The sequence below is a fragment of the Lipotes vexillifer genome, unplaced genomic scaffold, assembly GCF_000442215.2.
Source record: "Lipotes vexillifer unplaced genomic scaffold, Lipotes_vexillifer_v1.1 scaffold1010, whole genome shotgun sequence".
Lineage (NCBI taxonomy): Eukaryota > Metazoa > Chordata > Mammalia > Artiodactyla > Lipotidae > Lipotes > Lipotes vexillifer.
This window is the reverse complement of record NW_006794157.1, coordinates 737,914-759,311: the sequence shown is the minus strand read 5'-3', so window position 1 is coordinate 759,311 and position 21,398 is coordinate 737,914. Positions and strand designations below refer to the sequence as shown.

At 44.2% G+C, this 21,398-nt stretch overlaps 1 protein-coding gene across 3 annotated transcripts in view; it reads right to left on the bottom strand.

Annotated features, from left to right (window-relative positions):
* SQOR (sulfide quinone oxidoreductase) overlaps nucleotides 1-21,398 on the bottom strand; it is a 50,985-nt gene that overhangs the window by 3,162 nt on the left and 26,425 nt on the right. For 2 of the 3 annotated variants that reach the window (XM_007467028.1, XM_007467026.1), the window contains exons 2-7: nucleotides 19,970-20,220; nucleotides 16,845-17,015; nucleotides 11,523-11,576; nucleotides 8,067-8,261; nucleotides 6,243-6,452; nucleotides 1,035-1,218 (exon numbers count right to left, since the gene is read on the bottom strand). In XM_007467028.1, coding sequence (XP_007467090.1) covers nucleotides 1,035-1,218; nucleotides 6,243-6,452; nucleotides 8,067-8,261; nucleotides 11,523-11,576; nucleotides 16,845-17,015; nucleotides 19,970-20,203 — 1,048 coding nt within the window. In that variant the 5' untranslated portion in view covers nucleotides 20,204-20,220. Of the gene's footprint in view, nucleotides 1-1,034; nucleotides 1,219-6,242; nucleotides 6,453-8,066; nucleotides 8,262-11,522; nucleotides 11,577-16,844; nucleotides 17,016-19,969; nucleotides 20,221-20,713; nucleotides 20,785-21,398 lie in introns of those variants that run through there. The other variant, XM_007467027.1, reaches the window with a different exon arrangement.

Sequence of the window (21,398 nt, the reverse complement as noted above, 5' to 3'; positions counted from 1 at the left end):
ACTGAGCCCACGTGCCACAACTACTGAAGCCCGCACACCTAGAGCCCACGCTCTGCAACGAGAAGCCACCGCAATGAGAAGCCCGCGCACCACAACGCACCGCAACAAAGAGTAGCCCCGGCTTGCCGCAACTAGAGAAAGCCCATGCACAGCAACGAAGGCCTAATGCAGCCAAAAATAAATTTTAAAATAGTAATAATAATAATGAAAAAGACATTCAATGGATTTCCTAGAAAGTCTTTCTTAGGTTGACGTATTCAAGCAGAAGTAACACATGTTTGGCAGGTGTGTAATTCACACAGAACGCTCCCATACCCGTCAGCAGGGAGGTCCGTGTTTCATAGCATCTAAAGAAGACAGTCCCTGTCTACAGAAAACAGAATCTGAAAGGCAATTCCCTCCATCACTGATAGAGCAGAACATCGCCGTGAAGAATTTAGTTTCCCAGGCTGAGGCCTTAATCATGTACCAATCAGGGCACTCTCCACTGTATCTGTCTTAACAGTGCAATTTTCTGCTCTGCAAGCTTTCACTGACTTGCATGTGTTTTCTGGGAAAACAAATGCTTCCCTAGTTTTATGGTGTTTCAGGCAGAAGAAAAATAGCTAACCTGCCTGGCATCGGGGGCAAAGAAGGCCAGGGATGTGAGCACGGCAGTGTGAGAAGTAACAGAATTCTAGAGAGCTGGAAAAGCGGTACCTCTCTCTCTCTAATGCCCCCTCCCCTGAACACCACCCCTCTGACAGAGAAAAGGCAGATGAGGTCGTGCTACTCTGGTGCAAAGCACTCAACAGATACTTTCTTCTTTACACAACACTCGGTTCACTGACAACTTGCTTCTGTGTTGGGGAGGCCAAAGTCATTTTTAGGCCACAAAAGTTTCTTCATTATTAATGAAGATAATGAAATCTAACTTCATTAATATAATTAGCACATAATGAAATGCCACTTGTGCCCAACTTTTGTTTTTGTTATGACAGTGCCTTAGGATGACATCATGTTGAGTGGGGAAGAAACACAACCTGTGGTCTTACCTACAGCAGCAGCGGTCTTTGACGTCGGCAGGTTGGTGCAGTCCCCAATCCCAAACACGTTTGGGTACCGCTTGTGCTGCAGAGTGTCTTTATCCACGTCCACCCAGCCGGCAGCATCAGCCACAGGACTTGTCTTGAGGACATCTGGCGGGCTCATTGGTGGTGTAACGTGAAGCATTTCATACTGCAAAAAAGGAGAGCAACCAAATATGTGTTTCTTCTGTTATTTCTATAGCCCCACAAGCTCCCGTCCTAACTCCCTAACCCACACACTGTACTATGGCTGCACGGAGCAGTATAAGTGCTCATTACTGACCCACACCCACTCCAAGATTTTACATGCTCCTGTGCAAATGTGGTGATAAAATAACTGACATGGTCTCCCTATACGGAGGGCACGTGATCCCTTGGGCAGTAGGCATGGAGAAATCCTAAATACTGGAGTGAACCTCACTAACATTTTGAAAGAACTCATTGATGTTTCTTTTTATTACTGAAACAAAGCAGGGGGTGTATCTCAGTTGCTCTCTCCCTGACCCTCAGCTGTCGACTTGTAAAAGTCTGGTACTTCAGTTTTATTCTGCAAAGAGGTTCTCAGAGCACCTGAAACTTGTAAAGGCCATGTTAGGAGCTCATAAGTGGGCACCGTTCCCAAATGTGGGCCAACACTCAAAATACATAAAGGAAACCATCAAAACACCAATTTAAGGTGAAATAAAGGTGGCAAGAATATTGGCTATAGCACTTTGAAGAAGGAGGGGTCTGATTCAGTGCTGGGTTTACTGAACCATGTGGGAGGCAGGGTGGATTTTTTTTTCCCAAAAACCTGTATCAGGGTTACCCTTGGCAATAGGGCACTAACCAAACCTGGTCAATTCTGATGGCTCATTTAACTCTTTTGTTTATGTAATGTTCTTTTCTGTTTACATGATATTTTGCAGTTTATCCTTTTCATTCCTTTCATTTAATAAACTCCATCTAGCAATATCAAATTGATTTAAATGTTCACAAAACATTTCATTACGGTGAAAACTTTAGCATCTTAGGACAATCCTAACCTTGTAATAGTCAACAACCCCTGGTTTCCATAAGGAGCTCTGTCCCCTCACCAGGGCCTGGCAGTCATTGGTGGCAGAGGGAGTTAGGAAGGTGACTTGTATTTATTCCCACTCTCAGACAATTACAAGCTTAATCAACCTTAAGGTAGAAGAATTGGGGCAAATGGGTAGTGTTCTGCGAAGTACTCTGGGTGGCTCTTTAGGGGCCTGGGTCCCTGAAGCTGGGTCTGTTCATTTACACGGAGACTGACCACATGTCTGCAGGACAGCAGACGGAACGGTCAAGAACCGTCATCCACCAAATTATTAAGGCCATGTCTGTATTTCTGCAGTTAACCAGACCACTTTTTTTAGCTGAGGGCTAAACCTTACTAAAGTTACTGTGCTTGAATTTCACAAATACACATGAATTTCATACATCTTTTCTAGAAGGAAGGTTAAATATTTCCACATAATCAGCATAAAGGTATGAAGTTTTACTTGAGAAAAGAACTACTGGGGTCTGCATTATAGATTTGCTGAAAATTAACGTTAGCATTCAGTTGTACCTTGTTCTTTATCCATTATTTCCATAAACTGAATCTGATAAATAACTTGGTTCTCCTTCATTAACATAAATCATCTATTCAGAATATAAACTTTAATGTTCATAAGCAGCATTTGGGAGACTTGTGGAAAATGCAGGTTCCTGGGCCCCACCACCCCCAGATCCCAATCCAGTAGGTGTGGTAGAAGAACAGGAATCTTCACTTTAACAAAATCCCCTAGTGATTCCGACACGTGAAACCTGTAGATGATAGTCTTAGAAGCTCTGGCTAGAAGGAACAGTTTCATTTACAATGAAAAATGAAATGCTAAGTGATTTCACCTTTCCTTTCCTCATCTATAAGGAAATGCACTACATTAGACAATCTCCAAAATCTCATCTAGTTCTAGGACTCCATGATATAAAAAAAGTTTAGGACTTCCCTGGTGGCGCAGTGGTTGAGAGTCTGCCTGCCGACGCAGGGGACACGGGATCGTGCCCTGGTCCGGGAAGATCCCACATGCCGTGGAGCGGCTGGGCCCGTGAGCCGTGGCCGCTGAGCTTGTGCGTCCAGAGCCTGTGCTCCACAACGGGAGAGGCCACAGCAGTGAGAGGCCCGCGTACCGCAAAAAAAAAAAGTTTAGGTATTTATAAACATAGGAGACTTGGACCAGTTCACAAGCTCTCTATGAAGGATCAGAGACTATAGGCTTTTGGGTACATTTAATTCTTTACAGCAGTGGTGCCCAATCCTGGTTACACAAGAGAATCATTAGGGGAACTTTTGAAATTCCCAATCCTCAGTCCACACCCTAGACCAATTAACCAGAATCCCTGGGGGTTAGACCCAGGCATCTTGGCACATTTTAAAAGCTCTCCAGGTTACTGCAATGTGCAGCCAGGGCTGAGAGCCACTGCTCTAAAGCCTTTTGGTCGATTTTTTAAAATTCATATTTTAAACAGTGGAATTGGGTCTGAAGGGAAAATCTTACCTAAAATCCTATACTTCAAAAGGGCACAAATAATCTTCTTTCCTTATAACCCTTTAGAAGAACCATAACCATTTATTTATGCAAGTCCCTATCTACAGCCTCAACTATCCACAGCACAGCTGAGAACCAAAGTAGAAAGGCCCAAATAACAAAATTAAGTTCATGCACTCAAGCTCATACACTTTGCTCATAAAAGTATGCTGTGGGCCCTCACACATAGCCTATCTGCTTTTACTTTACATAAAATTTAATGAGTTTGGCTATCTCATTTTCCAGCCAATAAAAAATTAGAAATAGCGATTTAAAAGAGCTGAAGCTGGAGGGACCTTCCAAAGCCACAACTGCCTGACAGCCAGGAAAAAAGAAAACTGGAAAATCACAAAGGGGACACACACAATATCAAATAACAGAGTAGTCTGAGACTCTTTTGTAAGGTGATAACTAGTTCTAAACAACCCAGTAGGGCCTCAGAGCGTAACTCTGCAAGAGCTATGCAAAATTATGACCCTGAGCTGGGGCAAGTAGATGAGCCTGAGACATACTGTGACACCAGAAAGCAAGGAAGTGCTCAAAAATATGATGGGGACATGTCACAACGACATAGGAGCCATCCTGAAAGGGCTCCTAACTGACCAAATCTGGGACAACTTGAGCACCAAAATAATTAAGGACAGGGATGAATTATAAACCATTGGGGGAAAAAACAGAAATTCATGAGTTCATACTAATAATTAATTAATTAATTGAGAAGAGAGGGCTTTTGCTGACAGGATGCCAAGAGTCTACTTGTAAAGGTGGAGGGAATGCTGGACTGGAACATCATTTTGCAACCATCATAGTAAAGACTGGATTAGGCAAAAATCATCAATCGATGTTAAATCTAGTGGGAAACTTTACTGAGTAGGGTGTTTGCATGGTCTGAAATTGCAACCCCTCACTCCCGCCAAACTCCTTATTATTAGCAAGGAAGAAAAAGAATAATAATTATACAGTGGAGAAATTGGACCATATCTTGACTGGCGATCAAAATGAACATCTTCAGCGAGGGGCAGATGAGCACTGTGTGCTTTCCAATGTGATGCCCTAGAAAGACACACCACTTATGCGGTATTTCAGTCCAAAAAGCAGAGCCTGAAACTCATCAGAAGAAAACATAAACAAACCCAAAATGAGGAACATTCTATTAAAAAATAAAAGTGGGGTGGGAGGGAGCTGTATTATTCTAAAATGTCAGTGTCATGGAAGACGAAGAAAGCCTGTGGAAACATTCCAGATTAAAGGAGGCTAAAGAGACATGGCAATTATACCGGCTTCTGCCCTGGAAGGGATAGCACTACAAATGCTACTTGTCAATCAACAAAACCAGACTGTAACTCATAGATTAAAATATTGTATCCATGCTAAATTTACTGAATTGATAACTGTACTGTGGTTATGTAAGAGAATACTCCTATCTCTTAGGAAATTTACAGTGAAATATTTAGGGGTAAAGGACCATGTTGTACGATGTACATAACTCACCTTTAAATGCTTTGGGAAAATATATTATATTACATTACATTACATTATACTTTCATATAGAGAGAAACAGAAAGTGAAATCAATGAGTAAAACTCTACAATAAGTGAATCTAGGTAAAGTCTGTATACAGTCTTCTTTGCACAATTTTTATTTTTGCAACTTCTCTAAGTTTGAGATTATTTCTAACTAAAAGTTTTTTAAAATATGACCTTGAGTCATCAGCAACATTTTAAATGATAGTCATTACATGCCATTTAAGAAAGGAAAGATGTGTGAAATACATTTTAAAAAGAGTTTGTACTAGGAAGCTTAAAATGTGAAGTTCTGATGTTTACAAAATTAATCTTTGGTTCACTTCAAAATTTCCTTTTATGGACTCCTTCATTCCTCTAAAAATGCTGAATGAATAAACTGTGACTCTATGTACTGTTTCCTCATTAGTAACAGCTCTTGCCAGAATGACATAAACAAATGATGCTTCCATGCATCTTCTCCAGATGGCTTTACATCTTGTTCTTAATGTACTAGTCCCACACTTCACAGAAGAAGAAACAGACACATAGAAGCCAAGTCCATATACAAAGGCTAGATCTTTCCAAGCAGGATGTGGCTCCACCAGATCTTTCAAGGATTTTTAAGCATTTCCTTTCAGGCACAGGTGAAACATGTTTAAAGACAGCCCCTTCCACAGATGAAAGATACCCATCATTCTTGAACTATCCACAAGCAGGGCTGACTCTCACAAACCATAAATTGAGACAATCACCGAATCCTGCATTTAAGGAGCCTTTCTTAAACTCTAGGCAATAACTGAAGTTGTAAAATATTTTTAGCAGCTTCAAGTGACTCAATGCCAAGGAAGTACATACAAAATAGCACAAAAATTCACTTGGTACCGGTAGATGAACCCTCCTCACCTCCCATAGACACAGCCTCTTATCTCTTTCTCTTCCCCACCCATTTTGGTCCACCGTCTCCCCTGTTGCAACCCTAATATGCTCACTGTAACCAGCCTCCCAAGCACATGATGATGATGGACAACGAAGTGAGGGCCTCAGCGTCACCTGCATCTATGGCACTGCTCAGCTGACAGCTTCACCTCCACACTCACTGAAATCACTTGGGTCTCTCCAGGTTTGTCCAGATTTTCAAAAACAGCCTCTTGTTTATCAGCTCGGACTTCAGTGAGGTTTTGCTTGTAGTTAACGGTGAGGTTCCTCTCCCGGATAATTTCCTGCAGGGCATCTGCATACTTCTTGACCCCAAAAATTGCTCCAAGAGAAGTGTTGAAAATGATATTGGCCTTGGATCGTTTCCCTGTCTGAGAAAAAGAAAAGAATAGAAACAACCAACATCAAAGTATTACTCTGGCCACCCTTTTTTTTTTAACCTAGACAAGACTTAAAACCCTCAGAAGAGACCTCGCCAGCTTTCTCCATCACTGTGCACTGGTGGGTGAGCTGTGGACCAATCCACTGCCTCCTCATTTTCTGTCAGTGACACAGCAACTAAGAGCAACTTGATTCAGGTGTTGAGGTGGACCCTGTTCAAAGAGGGCCAGAGATGAAAGTCAAGTCCAAGGGAAGATAGAACTGAATTGTTTATTCATATATTCATTTGTTGATTCACTCAGTAAACATTTAGTGAGGTCCTAGAGTTGTCCCAGTACTATTCTAGGTGCTGAGAGGACAGAAGTGAACAAAACAAAGTTCCCGTCCACTTGGTTCATACGCTCTAGTATTGTTCATATGTTTCAGAAAGGCTGGTATCCTCCCAAGTGCCTAAGATCTTAAGGCACCTGAAAGAGAACCTTCCTCTCAGGCCATGAAAGACTTGGGAGACGTTACGCAAAGAGAATTCCAGAAGGGAAGAAAGCTAACCTCTGACTCTCTTCTTTTGTTCAGCTCCTTTTAGGATTTGCTCACCTGGATCACACTATTTGAAAGAAGATGGGTGGGTAAGAACCTCAAAAGGCTGTGCCAACCTGGAATTCTCATGACCCAGGAGTGACCTTTTCTTAGAAACAGCAGTGATGGTGGACCTGTTCCTTAACTGCCCACGCCACAGGGTTGGGGCAGGTTTACATAACCCAGGGGAAGGCCTTCCCAGTGCCAGGCTCCAAGCACACATTCAACACCTCTTCAGTCCCACCTTCCCCTCCCCTTCTGCCCACCTGTCCCTTTACAGAACCAGAGGCTGCTTTGAATCCTGTCACTGTCTCAAGTCAAACCGTGCTTTGGTAAACCAACTGTGACATTCCACACATGGGCAGGAGAGCGACAGCAGCTTCGCCACAGCTTCTCACCAGGTGTACCTGAGCTGTGGACACCTGAAGGTGTTTGAGGAACACTGAGAAAGCATCCCCACCCAAACATCTCTTTCCACTAAGGTCCAAAGTTCTAAGTGAACAATTTTTTGTCTTTAGAGTTGGCAGTTTGCCTATTATACATCCAAGAATATATAATAAGAGCCAAAAAATATTCATAACACTGAAGTTGAGCGGGAGCAGCTGAGGATAGTATTATGTACAAACATGAACAATGTGCAACTAATTGTACAAATGCACGGATATATTTAAACAATCTCTAACATATCTCACCAGTAGACTTTTATACACACATTTAAAAGTATATTACAAAGACTATTTAATAACGTATAATACATATAAATTTGTATGTACAGTATGATTATAACCATGTTAAAAAAAACATGTATAGGGGAAAAAATGGAAGTACACGTCAAATTGATGACAGCAGCTATACCAAAGCAATTGGATTATGAGTGACTTTTTCCTTTTTTTCTATTTTGTAAACTTCCAATTACATAATTGTGTACATATGTAATAAAAATTTAAAAACAAAAAAGGTATTTTGACATGGATAAAAATGAAATCCCTTCTGCCCTCCTTGTCTCTATCCCTGGAAAAGAAGCATACCTTCCGGAAATAGGCCTCTGATAAATACATGATCTTCTGCGGGGCTCCAGCGCACTTCACTGGGGTATTAGGGAAGGTGAAGATGGCATTGCCCTCCTTAAAATCCTGCAGAGCTTTCCATGTCTTCTCCACCGTCCTAACTGAATAATTGGACCCTATTTGGGGATGGGCAAAACCTTCAGGGAGGCCTTTGATCTGCAACAAAGCACACAAAGAAATTATTATTTAACAAAAGTGCAAATGGACCCTGTGTTTAGAGTCCTTGTTCTCTGCCGTTTCTACAACCTCTCAAGTATTTCAGCACAATCATTAGCCCCAGGACTCACACACAGTGGAGCAGGCAGGTGGCTGAGGGATCTGCTAAGCCCAGAGCTGTGGTGCCTGCAGTCACCTGTCAAAACACAGAACAGGCTTGGCCCGCCGGAAACCCTCGGCCTCCCTGGCCTGGAGACCAGGATTTGAACCTATCTCTTCCCACCATCAGAGTGAGGACAAGAAGCCAGGCTTACTTCCTTTTCGGAGAACCCGTTGCCTTACTGGGAAGAAAAAGAACGACAGGCAGAACCAAGAGCCATACTGTCAGTGATTAACAAAATTAAATTACTCTGTATCAGGCTGGACCAGGCCCAGCTCTTGGTAAAGGCCACGAAGGCAGGAAATTAAAAGCATGGACTTGGGAACCCTACAGACCCAGCCTGAGTCCTAGCTTTTCCACTTACAAGCACTGTGATCCTGTGTAAATTACACAATAAATCAGCTGGTGGGTCTCAAGTGTGGTCCCCAGAACAGGAAGGACCACCTGGGAACTTGTTAGAAATGCAAATTATCAGGCCCCACCCTAAACCTACTGGATCAGAAACTCAGAGGCCAGCCCAGAAATCTGTTTTAACAGGCCCTCCAGGTGATTCTGATGCACACTGAGAAGCTTATGTTCAGCATCTGTGAAATGGGGATAAAAGTAACTGCTTCATGGGGTTGTTGGCAGGAATAAAGGAGACCAAGCGTGTAAGGTGATTAGAAAAATGACACTTACGTGGTAGTGTTTTGTAAGTTTTAGTGTATTCCTGCCAGGAAGATTAACTGGGTCACTGTCTTAAATGTTAGAAGGTTCATACAATGCAATGAAGATGGAAAGGAGTGAGTTAAGAGACTCAGGCACAAGCAGGGAACCATCAAAAACAGTCATCAAGATGGCCTGGTCCTTCAGAACCTCCCCAGGCTGTTCTCCAGCCTGTTCTCCCGGCTGTAGGGCACCCACCTGCAGAGTCACCCAACACCTATTCCTCAGGTCTCAAGGAAACAGAGTCCTATGGTCTCCTCCATTGCAACCAAAATTAAGAGCAACTATTCCCCTGATTACTGACCATATCTTCTGCTGCAGTTTAAGTAGTGGTAATATTCTCAGTCTCAACAACAGTAACCATTTATTACCGTAAAATCACCTTGCATTTTAATGTTTCTGCAGTTTCACATCTATGTTAATATTCACTCTATTCACTATACCCCTCTGAGGGAGGGGGTGGAATATTATTGACCCACAGACACAGACGAGGAAACTGAAGAGCGAGGTTGAGAGACCCACCTAGACTCTTACAGAACTAGATACCGAGGCCCCTGACCACTGTCTGTGGCTCTTCCCACAGGACCTCCATACTTCCTGGCTCCCAAAGTAAGACTCAGGGTCCAACATATAAACAAACGGCAAATCTGCCTTCATCGTTTTTCTCTAGTCTGAAGAAGCTGTTGTTAAGGAAAAGGGTGCCATAAAGCGGTAACCAAGTTCCTTTTAAGGAGACTTGGTCATAAAGGGCAGTTTATGACGCCACTGAATCCAAGTTGCTTCTGGGAACCCTGAGGCAGAAGGAGACGGGAAAGTCTGAGATGAGATAACAGGCTGTGCGCTGGGAGATGTGGACCGTCCTACTGCACTGAGCAGACCAGCAAGCAGGACACGGAGCTGCAGAGACCCTCTCGGGAGCTGGTGGGGGAAAGAGGCGGAGGCAGCTGGGCAGAGGGAAGCTGCTGAGGTTCAACAGAGCCCAGATCAGAGATCCAGCCCTTCTGGAGGCCCAACTACATTCCTGCCCCAGAGATCCAAACACCCCGGTATCCTCATCAAAGAAATCCCTTTTTGTTTACACTAACCTGGGTAGTTTTCTAGTATCTGCAAAGACTGCTAAGTAACACAGTAGCCCTGGTAATGTTATTCATGCTCTCTTAGCCTCAGTTTCCTCATCTATCAAGAGGAGATAAAAATATCTACCTCACAAGCAGTTGTGAGGAGTCAGTATTAGATTCCTAGCATGGTCCCTGTACATAGTAGAGACTCCATAGTAACAGTTACTTTTAAATATTATTGTTCCTTGGTTTACTGCAAGAGGGTGCTAAGAACTCTCAGCACTGGTTTCTTCAAACAGTCCTCCTCTCACGGCACTGGGCTGTCGGGGTGACAGGATGGTGGAGATGGGCTGTCTTTGCTAAGTCAACTCTGGTGGGCTTTTTAAGAGGCAAGGACATCCCAGAAATTGTAACTGGCACCTTTCTCCATACAGTCTCCTCCACAGTTTGTCGTTATATGAGGCTCATGACCCATGGCACCAAACTCTTCACACCTTCACACCAAGTCACGGCTTGTTTAACCCTTCACAGAACACGCCCCAGGTCATTTTCACTACACCCTACCCTGGACATGTCATGATTCTGGTTTTTTTACACAGAAACACACTTCAAAGACCCTGCTGATCCACCTCAGATGTGGCTCTCACCTGGACCGCATTCCTGAAACTTGTGACCTGGTCATCACAATGCTTTATGTGCTTCAGCTACTTATCCACAGTCCCCAATAAGCTTCTGGAAATCATAATTACTAACTCACCCCATTATGTTTTAGGAAAATAAATTTGAATCTCACAATTGTCAGAAGGCATCTGGCTCTCTAGCTCACTGAAAAGGGAGGTCTAAGGAAATTCTAGGGCAGCATTTATATTGTGTCGGTCACTTCATACCAAAAACCCCAGCTCTATGCAACAAAACTCAGACATCCTTCCAGCTCCTGATAAGCTAACTGCTGGTATTCTACCCTTAAAGTCTGCTTAGGAATTCACAATCTAAATCTTACTTTCAAAGGAAAATTTAATCTGTAATATAACCAACTAAGTCCTACAGAGAAAGGTAGTTTTCTTGTTAAGTGTGGAAAAGGCTGCTATTTTGCAAGAATTACCATCAGGCCATGAACACGCTGAACTCTGATTATAGTTTAAAGCTAGAACATATCATGATCATTGACAGAATCTTAGAGAAGACTTTTTTAAAACCATAAAAAGACTGCTGAGAAATAAAACTAGAAGGGGATTGCTTAATACTCTTTCTTGCCAAAATGAATGTAAAGCAACTAAACGCTGTTTTGATCGTAGCATGAGGACGCCAGTGTAACATAAAAGTAGCTTAAAACAGTACCTTCTCATAGTCCAGCTGAATTCCGAGAGCAATTATAAGGTATTTGTAGGAAATCTGCAACACAAAAAAATGACATTTTAGACCAGGACCCAGAAAGTGGCAGCCCCAGGGCTGACTCAGGCCCCAAATGTGTGTGGCCAACACTGCGTTTCCATGTTTTACCGTGACTGACTTGGGGCTGTGGGTAGTGCGCAGGACAGCAGGCAGGGATGCACGTTCCAGTTTGCCATCATGCCCACCGTTCTCTGCTGCTTCACACCTCACTGCTTCACAAATACTGTATAACCTGCCTGGCCTCTGGGAGCTCGAGACGCCTGTATTTTTACACAGTGGAGAACGACAGCAAAGAGGCCACAGTGCTTCCCTAGTGCTTGTGTTAACACAATATTTTTCATGTTGAAGAGTGGGAGGATGACTTTCAAATCTTAAAACAATCAGATTTCTTTTTTTTTAACATCTTTATTGGAATATAATTGCTTTACAATGGTGTGTTAGTTTCTGCTTTATAACAAAGTGAATCAGCTATTCTATACATATATCCCCATATCTCCTCCCTCTTGCGTCTCCCTCCCACCCTCCCTATCCCACCCCTCTAGGTGGGCACAAAGCACCGAGCTGATCTCCCTGTGCTATGCGGCTGCTTCCCACTAGCTATTTTATGTTTGGTAGTGTATATATGTCCATACCACTCTCTCACTTCGTAGCAACTTACCCTTCCCCCTCCCCCTGTCCTCAAGTCCATTCTCTACTATGTCTGCGTCTTTATTCCTGTCCTGCCCCTAGGTTCTTCATGACCATTTTTTTTTTTTAGATTCCATATATATGTGTTAGCATATGGTACTTGTTTTTCTCTTTCTGACTTACTTCACTCTGTATGTAGGTCTGTCCACCTCACTGCAGATAACTCAATTTCGTTTCTTTTTATGGCTGAGTAATATTCTAAAAACAATCAGCTTTCTTTAAAAGCTATCTGGTAGCTTGTGAACCCCAAGCAAATCTGACCCGTCGTATGAATTGGATCAATATAGTAACTGAGAAACTGCTCTTTTGAGGGCCACTAGAAAGGATGTGTGTGATATAACCTACCTGATCTTGTTTAATGATCTGTTTGGAATTTAAATCTTGTTTAATGATCTGTTTTAAATATGGGCATTGTGCTTATCCATGCTGAAGGCAAAAGTATCCATGTTTATTGTGATGGAAATGGGGGTTTAGGATCAGAAGTTGGACAAGTTGAAGCACAAGAGTGTAAGCAAGAAGGATGTAAAGTGAAAGGACTTGCCTAGAAAACTGGAGAATGACTGCCGTGACGGGAGCCCAGAATGGAGCCACAGGTGGTGACTGCCACAGTCTTGTACCAGATAGAGAAGCACTTGTGTTATACAGCAGCAATGTTCTCCTCACTACATCGAACGCTCCTAGAGGATAAAGGTTATGGCTTGTTCCCTATAGCCCTAGAATCTAGCACAGTCACTAAATTAAAGTGAGGAAGTTGGTAATGTTTGTTGGATGAAAGGATAGGTGGATGGTTGATTTCAGTTGCTTGTGAAAAATACAGTTTATCAAAGTGGACAGATAATATACACATCTTCACCTGTATGATTTGCCTACCCATAGAGACTGGGTGCCCTTAAATTCCTTGGTCTGTAGGAAGGTGTACCGGGCCCATTAAATGGCTGAGTGAACTGTGTTGAGTCTTCAGGGTGTGAGGTCAGAGATGGCATGGGGTCTGGGGGTGATGCCCTACAGGTAAGACATATGCACACTGTCAGCAAGAAAAGCCATTGGTTTGTGCATGCCTTGATGGTTCTATTAGAGCATAATATTGATTATTTTAAGGACTAGTAACAGACATGCTTAAGATTATGAAAATAAATAAATAAATAAGGGAGAATAAACCCTAAAGTAGCAAACAACACAAGAAAGCCTCAAGTCTTTTGAATGAGTTCAAGCTTCCAGGCCAGATGACCTAACTCTAAGGAATGGCAAAAACTTGTAGGAAAAACTTTTGAGCAATTTCAGAGAACAGTGCAGACCCCTCTGGAAGGCTAAATATGGGCAAATGTTCTAATTTTATACAGGGGATGGGGGAGGTAAATTCTGACACTAACAACTGAGTAAATAGGATGTTTAAACATTTCAAAATTCCAGGCTCATCTACTAAATAGATGTCTCATAATAATTTAGAAAAAGAAAAGCATCAGCATGTGTTCACAGATTGTAAACCTGCTTTCCATCAGTCAGCAGTCAAATACTCTGCAGGCGCAGGGTGAATACTCAATAAATCTTTCCTTTTCCTTTTTTCCATGTATTCTTTCTTTTTTTAATAGATCTTTATTGGAGTATAATTGCTTCACAATACTGTGTTAGTTTCTGTTGTACACCAAAGTGAATCAGCCATATGCATACATATGTCCCCATATCCCCTCCCTCTTAAGCCTCCCTCCCCTCTAGGTCATCGCAAAGCACTGAGGAGCTGATCTCCCTGTGCTATGCGTCTGTGTCCCACTAGTTATTTTACATTCGGTAGTGTATATATGTCGATGCTACTCTCACTTCACCCAGCTTTCCCCTCCCACCCCATGTCCTCCTCAAGTCCATTCTCTATGTCTACATCTTTATTCCTGCCCTGCAACTAGGTTCATCAATACCATTTTTTTTTTTTAGAGTCCACATATATGTGTTAGCATACGGTATTTGTTTTTCTCTTTCTGCCTTACTTCACTCTGTGTGACAGACTCTAGGTCCATCCATCTCACTATAAATAACTCAGTTTCGTTTCTTTTTATGGCTAAGTAATATTCCATTGTATATATGTGCCACGTCTTCTTTATCCATTCATCTGTTCATGGATATTTAGGTTGGTTCCATGTCCTGGCTATTGTAAATAGTGCTGCAATGAACACTGGGGTACATGTCTCTTTTTGAATTATGGTTTTCTCAGGGAAAATGCCCAGTAGTGGGATAGCTGGGTCATATGGTAGTTCTATTTTTAGTTTTTTAGGGAACCTCCATACTGTTTTCCAAAGTGGTTGTATCAATTTACATTCCCACCAACCAGTGCAGGAGGGTTCCCTTTTCACCATACCCTTTCCAGCATTTATTGTTTCTAGATTTTTTGATAGTAGCCATTCTGACCAGCATGGGGTGGTACCTCATTGTAGTTTTGATTTGCATTTCTCTAATAATTAGTGACGTTGAGCATCTTTTCAGGTGTCTCCTGGCCATCTGTATGTCTTCCTTGGTGAAATGTCTATTTAGGTCTTCTGCCCATTTTTTAACTGGATTGTTTTTTTTTCTGATATTGAGCTCCGTGAGCTGTTTGTATATTTTGGAGATTAATCCTTTGTCTGTTGTTTCATTTGCAAATATTTTCTCCGATTCTGAGGGTTGTCTTTTTGTCTTGTTTATGGTTTCCTTTGCTGTGCAAAAACTTTTAAGTTTAATTAAGTCCCATTTGTTTATTTCATGTATTGTTTAAAAAATAATAACAGCGGGCTTCCCTGGTGGCGCAGTACATGGGCGTCTGCCTGCCGATGCAGGGGACACAGGTTCGTGCCCTGGTCTGGGAGGGTCCCGCGTGCCGCGGAGCGGCTGGGTTTTATTTTTAAGCACTATTGTTAATTTATATATGTATATGTTTACTTTTTTACCATAATATTCTACTATGATTTTTTCAGTGATCCATTGAAAAGTCACTTCTGGGTCTTATTGCAGAATACAAAGAGAAAACACAAGAACAACAACAAAAAATTGTTCTATTTGTGTCACGGTCTGCTCCATGACTCAAGGTCAGTTCTGAAGCCAGCAAAGAAAAGTAAGCCAAGGACTGAATTCATATTTGGACTGTTGCATTCTGGGTGTGTCATGGAGCTTCACAACTTTTTAGGTTAGATTACTTTCTCTGTCCTCGTTTCCCCATGATCCATGTGTTTTTCAGGAAGAACTTCCAATGGAAAAGGCTCTGGTCCATACCAGCTGCAAGAAATATGTTTATAATGATCAATTCAAATGAGAAACAGTGACTGAACACCTATCATACAACAGAATCTGTGCTAAGTGGCAGGACACAAAACAAGGAACCAAATGCTGGGTCTGCCTTTCAAAGGCTCAAGCTGCAGTGGAAGAGAGAGGAAAGAAGATGGAAAGGGAGAGAGAGAGAAAGAGAGGGAGAGGGAGGGAGAGAGAGAGGGAGAGGGAAGGGAAGAGAGGGAGGGTGAGGGAGAGGGAGGGAGGGAGAGAGGGTGGGGAGGGAGGGAGGAAGGAAGGCGGGGAAGGAGGGTTGGTTCAGGGTTGATCAGGGTTCAGGAAAAGGCTGCAAACAATCTCTGAACTCCTTGAAATTAAATGCAAAATTAGGTACATATATGCATTTTCTAGACTGGGCTAATTAAGATCCACACTCAGAAAGATGCATGACCTAAGGAAAGGCTGAGAATGCCTGGCGCCAGTGGTCCCTGCTTAGAGCAAGGGGTTGGATCTGAAAGATTCCCACCAACCCTCAGATTCCACAGTTCTGTGAAAATGCTGGAGTGCCCAGTCTGGAGGGAGCCGGGTCAGGATATTAAGGCCAATAACACCCTGGGGGCCCAAGAACCATGGGAGTCCGGAACAGGGCTGTGCGGCACGATGGCTGTCCTGGGCTCAGCAGCAGACAAGGGGACACGATGCCCCGATGGCTCCTAAGCCTGTCTTCTCACCATCCTGCCCTCATCCCCTCAGTCAGACACAGGGGCTGCAGTTGCTGAAAAGCTGTGATTCCTGTGTGGTGGGGGTGGGAGGAGACTTCTGAATGGTGCAGAGCAACCATGAGCCTCAAGCTGCAGCAGCAGCAATTCTCAGCCCTGGCACCACCGCAGTCACACAGTTCCCTAACAGCTCTGGCAGAGCTCCCCCGAGTGTGACTGGGATGGATACTTCCCAACACCCCCTTCCTCTGCAGGACCAGGGGTCAGATAGAGAGGCTGGCTGCTTCAAAGGAAAAAGGAGGGAGGTACCTGGTATTTTCACACAGAGCAGTAGTATTTGTGCAATAAAAATTCAGGCATATGATACTGTACCAAGCAATAGGACAAACAGTGGTGTTCAATAAATACTTGTCTTCATTGTTCATTTATTAATTCAGCATCACTCAGTCCTTCCATCTATCCCATCCTCCATTCCCCACACCCCCTCCCATCTCATGCAGTATTCAGCACACACACACATGCACACACGCACATGTATACCGCCCTCTTACCATGAAGCTGTCCAGTTTGATAATGGCTGTGCGTTCAATACAAGCCCTCAGGTTAACAAAAGCCAAAGGACCCGGACGGTTACCTCCTTGTCGTTGTCTGTGTGGACGCAGTTCTTGTCTGGGTTCAGATCAACCACTCTAGCTTTGATCCACTCTACACCAGATGGAATCACACTCGCTGTGGGACGGCCAGATGAGGCTAATGGTTTGGCACCAGCTCCCACCAGGGTCCAGATTGGCTGGTAGAAATGTCTCTAAGAAACAAAGTATTTGGAGATTCATTTCAATGTGAGGCTGATCAAAAGGGTCATAGCTCAAAGTACATGAGCTAGACTCTCTCAGTTCTTCCCTCCAGACCCTTGGAGCATCACAGAGAAAAGTCTCCAGAAGGTTAGTCTTCCCCCCACCGACTCCACTGACGTCTCCTACTGTGTTAAGCTCTGAAGGGCAGTCACCTGCAAAAGAATTCTGCCAAGATCAGCGAAAAAAGCCATAAACTCTCTTTAGTGAGCACTGTATTATTTATCGCTTAAAGTAGATTTGGTGTTTAACATGTACATGTTACATATACATGCATATGAACACACACACATTATTAATCCATTTATGTGCACGGATATGAAGAAAAAGTAAGCCCAAAAACCTAAATATGGCTCCTCAGAAATTTGTGAGCTGAGTCTGAAAAGTTTACTGCCGCTTTGGGGATGCTCAAAACTTCACTAACTTCCCACTGTGTTTCCCAAGCCCATGGGGAGGACTACAGACATCCCCTATCAGCACGAGGATCCCTCTTCTCCTGTCTCAGAGGCATCAGATCCCACCATGATACCCAGACTTCCAGTATTTTCTGCAGTTCTTCTGCTTCAGATGGTCCACTCTTGATCTCAGTTAGTTGTGAAAGTTCTAGGCTTGGGGCCAAAGGGTATATTGGCTTAATGGTCTCTGAGAATTCCAATACATCCATGGAGCAGACCGAGGGACTAAGAGATCTCAACTTTTTCAAAATGCCTCATACTGGCCAGACAGAACTGCCAGCACGCCCAGAGAGTGAAGGGGACATAAGGAACAGCTCTGCAATCTCCCTACAGCCATAATGCATGGAATCAAAGATAAGGGGGTTAGGGCTTCCCTGGTGGCGCAGTGGTTGAGAGTCCCCCTGCCGATGCAGGGGACACGGATTCGTGACCCGGTCCGGGAAGATCCCACATGCCGCGGAGCGACTGGGCCCGTAAGCCATGGCCGCTGAGCCTGCGCGTCCGGAGCCTGTGCTCCACAACAGAAGAGGCCACAACAGTGAGAGGCCCGCGTACCGCAAAAAAAAAAGATAAGGAGGTTAGAGGTCTCCAGTTGTGAGAGCTCCAGCTGTGAGAGCTCAAGGATTTCAAGTCCATCTTGAACAGAAAAGGGAATGAAAATACAAACTCGGATTATTTTTTAGACTGCAAACAAGCACGAGCTCTAGCAATCACTAAACCAGACACAGGAGGGAAAGTGCCAAAGGCCTGAGCCGCTGGCAGCTCCTGTGACAGCCCCTGTCATGCACTTCCTCACAGAGCAGGACAGACTCCATTCTGGCCTCCTGAATTGTGTCCAGTGCCTTGGAGGGGCCTGTCTCATCACAAAGAGTAGCCCCACTGGGAGGCCTTCCGTGGGTTAGCTACAATCCACCACAGGCCACCTGATACAGCTCTCAGACCACTGTCATTTAAAATGTTGTCCCTGAATTAAAGTCACTTTTAAAAGGAAATAGATGGAGAGTGCCCTCCGGTCTCCCCACAAATCACAACGTATCAGTTGGAGATTGCAAAAAAGCCCTGGGCAGCCTCGTTTGGTACTGGGAAGACTTCCTGAAAAGGACTGTGCCTTTCTTGCCCTACCCTCTCCACCAAACCGGCACCAGATCCATTTTGCTTTTTCCTCCCAAAGATACAGCTTCCCACTGGTGCACACCCAGTTCCTTAGGAAACATTAAGCCAACCGCCAAAAATCTTGACTATTTTTTGAAGCTTTGGACAATCTTAAAATATTTTTCATGAAATAGTGCTTTACAAACACTTCCCAACTTCCCGCCTCGTGTCTGCTACCTTTTTCTACTTTATAATCTGTTTATAATCTCTTACACTCAAATTTCTCAAACCCACTGATACCTTTTCAGTGGGTTTTCACCTCGCTTTGGACAATCTTAAAATATTTTTCATGAAATAGTGCTTTACAAACACTTCCCAACTTCCCGCCTCGTGTCTGCTACCTTTTTCTACTTTATAATCTGTTTATAATCTCTTACACTCAAATTTCTCAAACCCACTGATACCTTTTCAGGGGGTTTTCCCCCCCCCCCCCCCCCTCCCCCGCCCCTCAACTCATCACCGTTTCTCCAGACTGGAACAGGGAAAGGAAAGTGCAACGGCCACTGATTTTCCTCTGGACATGAGACTGAAAGTGGAGGATGACACGAGTTGAATTGTTTCTCTCCAAAAAATATGCTGACGTCCTAACCCCAGGACCTGTGATCGTGACCTTATTTGGAAATAGGGTCTTTACAGATGTAATCAAGTTAGGATGGGGTCACACTGGATTAGAATGTCCTTGACTCTCTAATGTCTATCTATCAGACTGTCTAACGTCTAATCCAATGATTGGTGTCCTTATAAGTAGGTCATGTGAAGACACTAGAGCCACACAGAGAGAAGGCCACGTGAAAACACAGGCAGAGATTGGAGTGATCTACAACAAGCCAAGGAACACCAAGGACTGTCCACAACCACAGAAACCAGGAGAGAGGCATGAGACAGTTTCCCCTTCCCCCTCAGCCTTCAAGGGGAGCATGGCCTTGCTAACACCTTGGTTTTGGGCTTCTAGCCTCCAGAACTGCGAAAGAATAAATTATCTGTTGTTTTAAGCCACCCCCTTTATGGTAATTTGTTATGGCAGCCCTAAGAAACTAACAGAGAGAAGAACATAAGCGAAGAGATCTGTCCTCGCTCTCTCCCTCCCCCCACCTTCTCCCAATTCTTTTGGACGACCTGCTTTTTGTGCCCAGAAAGAGAGGCACTAACCTGGGAACACGGTGGCCTAGGCATGACAGTCATCCCCAACCCAGCCCCTAACGTACGCGTGCATGTGCACCACACACACACACACACACACACACACACACACACACACACACATATGCACACACACATGCACTCAAAAGAGGAAGACTTACCTCGCTGGGCTCAACGATGGCCACATTCTCTGCGCCCACTTTCCTCTTCATGCGGGCAGCCATGGTGATCCCACCACTGCCCCCACCCAGCACCAGCACCTCATAGTGGCTCTTGGCTGCGAGGCTGGCCCCTGTGTGAAGCTGAAGTGGTTTGGCCTGCTGACAGCCCAGCCTGAGGAGGCAGGCAACGAGTCGGACACGGGGGCCAGACACCACAGCGGCCAGCGGGGTCATCTTCAGGCTGGATCAGGCTAGAAAGGAACTGATAAGGCTCTGTGTAAGGAAGGAGCCACTATGGGACCAAAGCATTTTCATTCAGGGAGGGAGGGGAGGCTGGCATCTGGCCGGCTCGAGCTGGCTGCCGCCGTCTCAACACCACCTCCCCACCTGGCTGTGGTCGAGAGCTTCTCGGGAATGCTCCACAGATGGCTAACAACTGGCTAAGCTTTCCTTTTCTCCCTCTCCTCCTCCTTTCAGGACATCTCAGACTTTGAACCAAGTGAGTCTCATCTTTTAAGTTCTCCTCATAATGTGCCTGTACCTCTCCTTGTCCCTCCCTAAAGCTAGGGCATCATCTACAGTATCCCACTGTCATCCTCCTCTCAGGCACATTCCTCAATTCTTTCTTTGGCTTTTCAGTCCACCAAATATGTATGAGTCTACAGATAGACACCTGAACAATCCCTTGCCACAAAGGGCACCTGAGACCTTGCTGAAACAGAAGGAGTCCAGCAAGAAACCCACCTTCTCTGTAGCTCAGAGTTCAGGCCAAGGTAATCAGAGCCTCAGCCCCTCTAAGAAGTACCCGGATCTGCCTGCCCAGCGACACACGATTTAAATCACTGGTTACAGACACATAAGCAAAGGCCCTCCATATCTTTGGCAGTTTCAACCAGATGGTGCAAAAGCCATAAAAGGAGCCCTGCCTGGTATCATAAAGTTATATTTTATGAAAAGAATCTGCATATGCTGCTGACCAGTCTTTTATTATATCCACCCAATTCGGTAAATAATCTCCCCGAATAGTTTTTCCAAGAGACACACTTTAACCTTTAGGAAAAGGTGTTTCTGCTCTGAGCAGCTGGTGCTTTGGCAGTGAGGAAATGAAGGTGTCTCAGAAGCTGGCCTTGGCATCATCCCATCCATAGACCCGGCCTTACATCTTGGATACAGTCTATTGTATAACTTGAGGGGTCCGGACCAAAATATCTCCCTCCCTGCGTATTGCAGCACCCCAAATTCCATCATCAAGCTCAGTCCTGTGGGTTCAACAATGATCCAGGAACCCTTTATTAAAATGCAAGTACCCAGCTGGGGGATAACACTTCTAGCTGCTAAGTTCACCAACTTCTTAATGGGAACAACTTAATTATATGACTCCCCCCGCCACCGCCTCCAGTGGAGAAGAGAAAGGCTACACGACGGAATT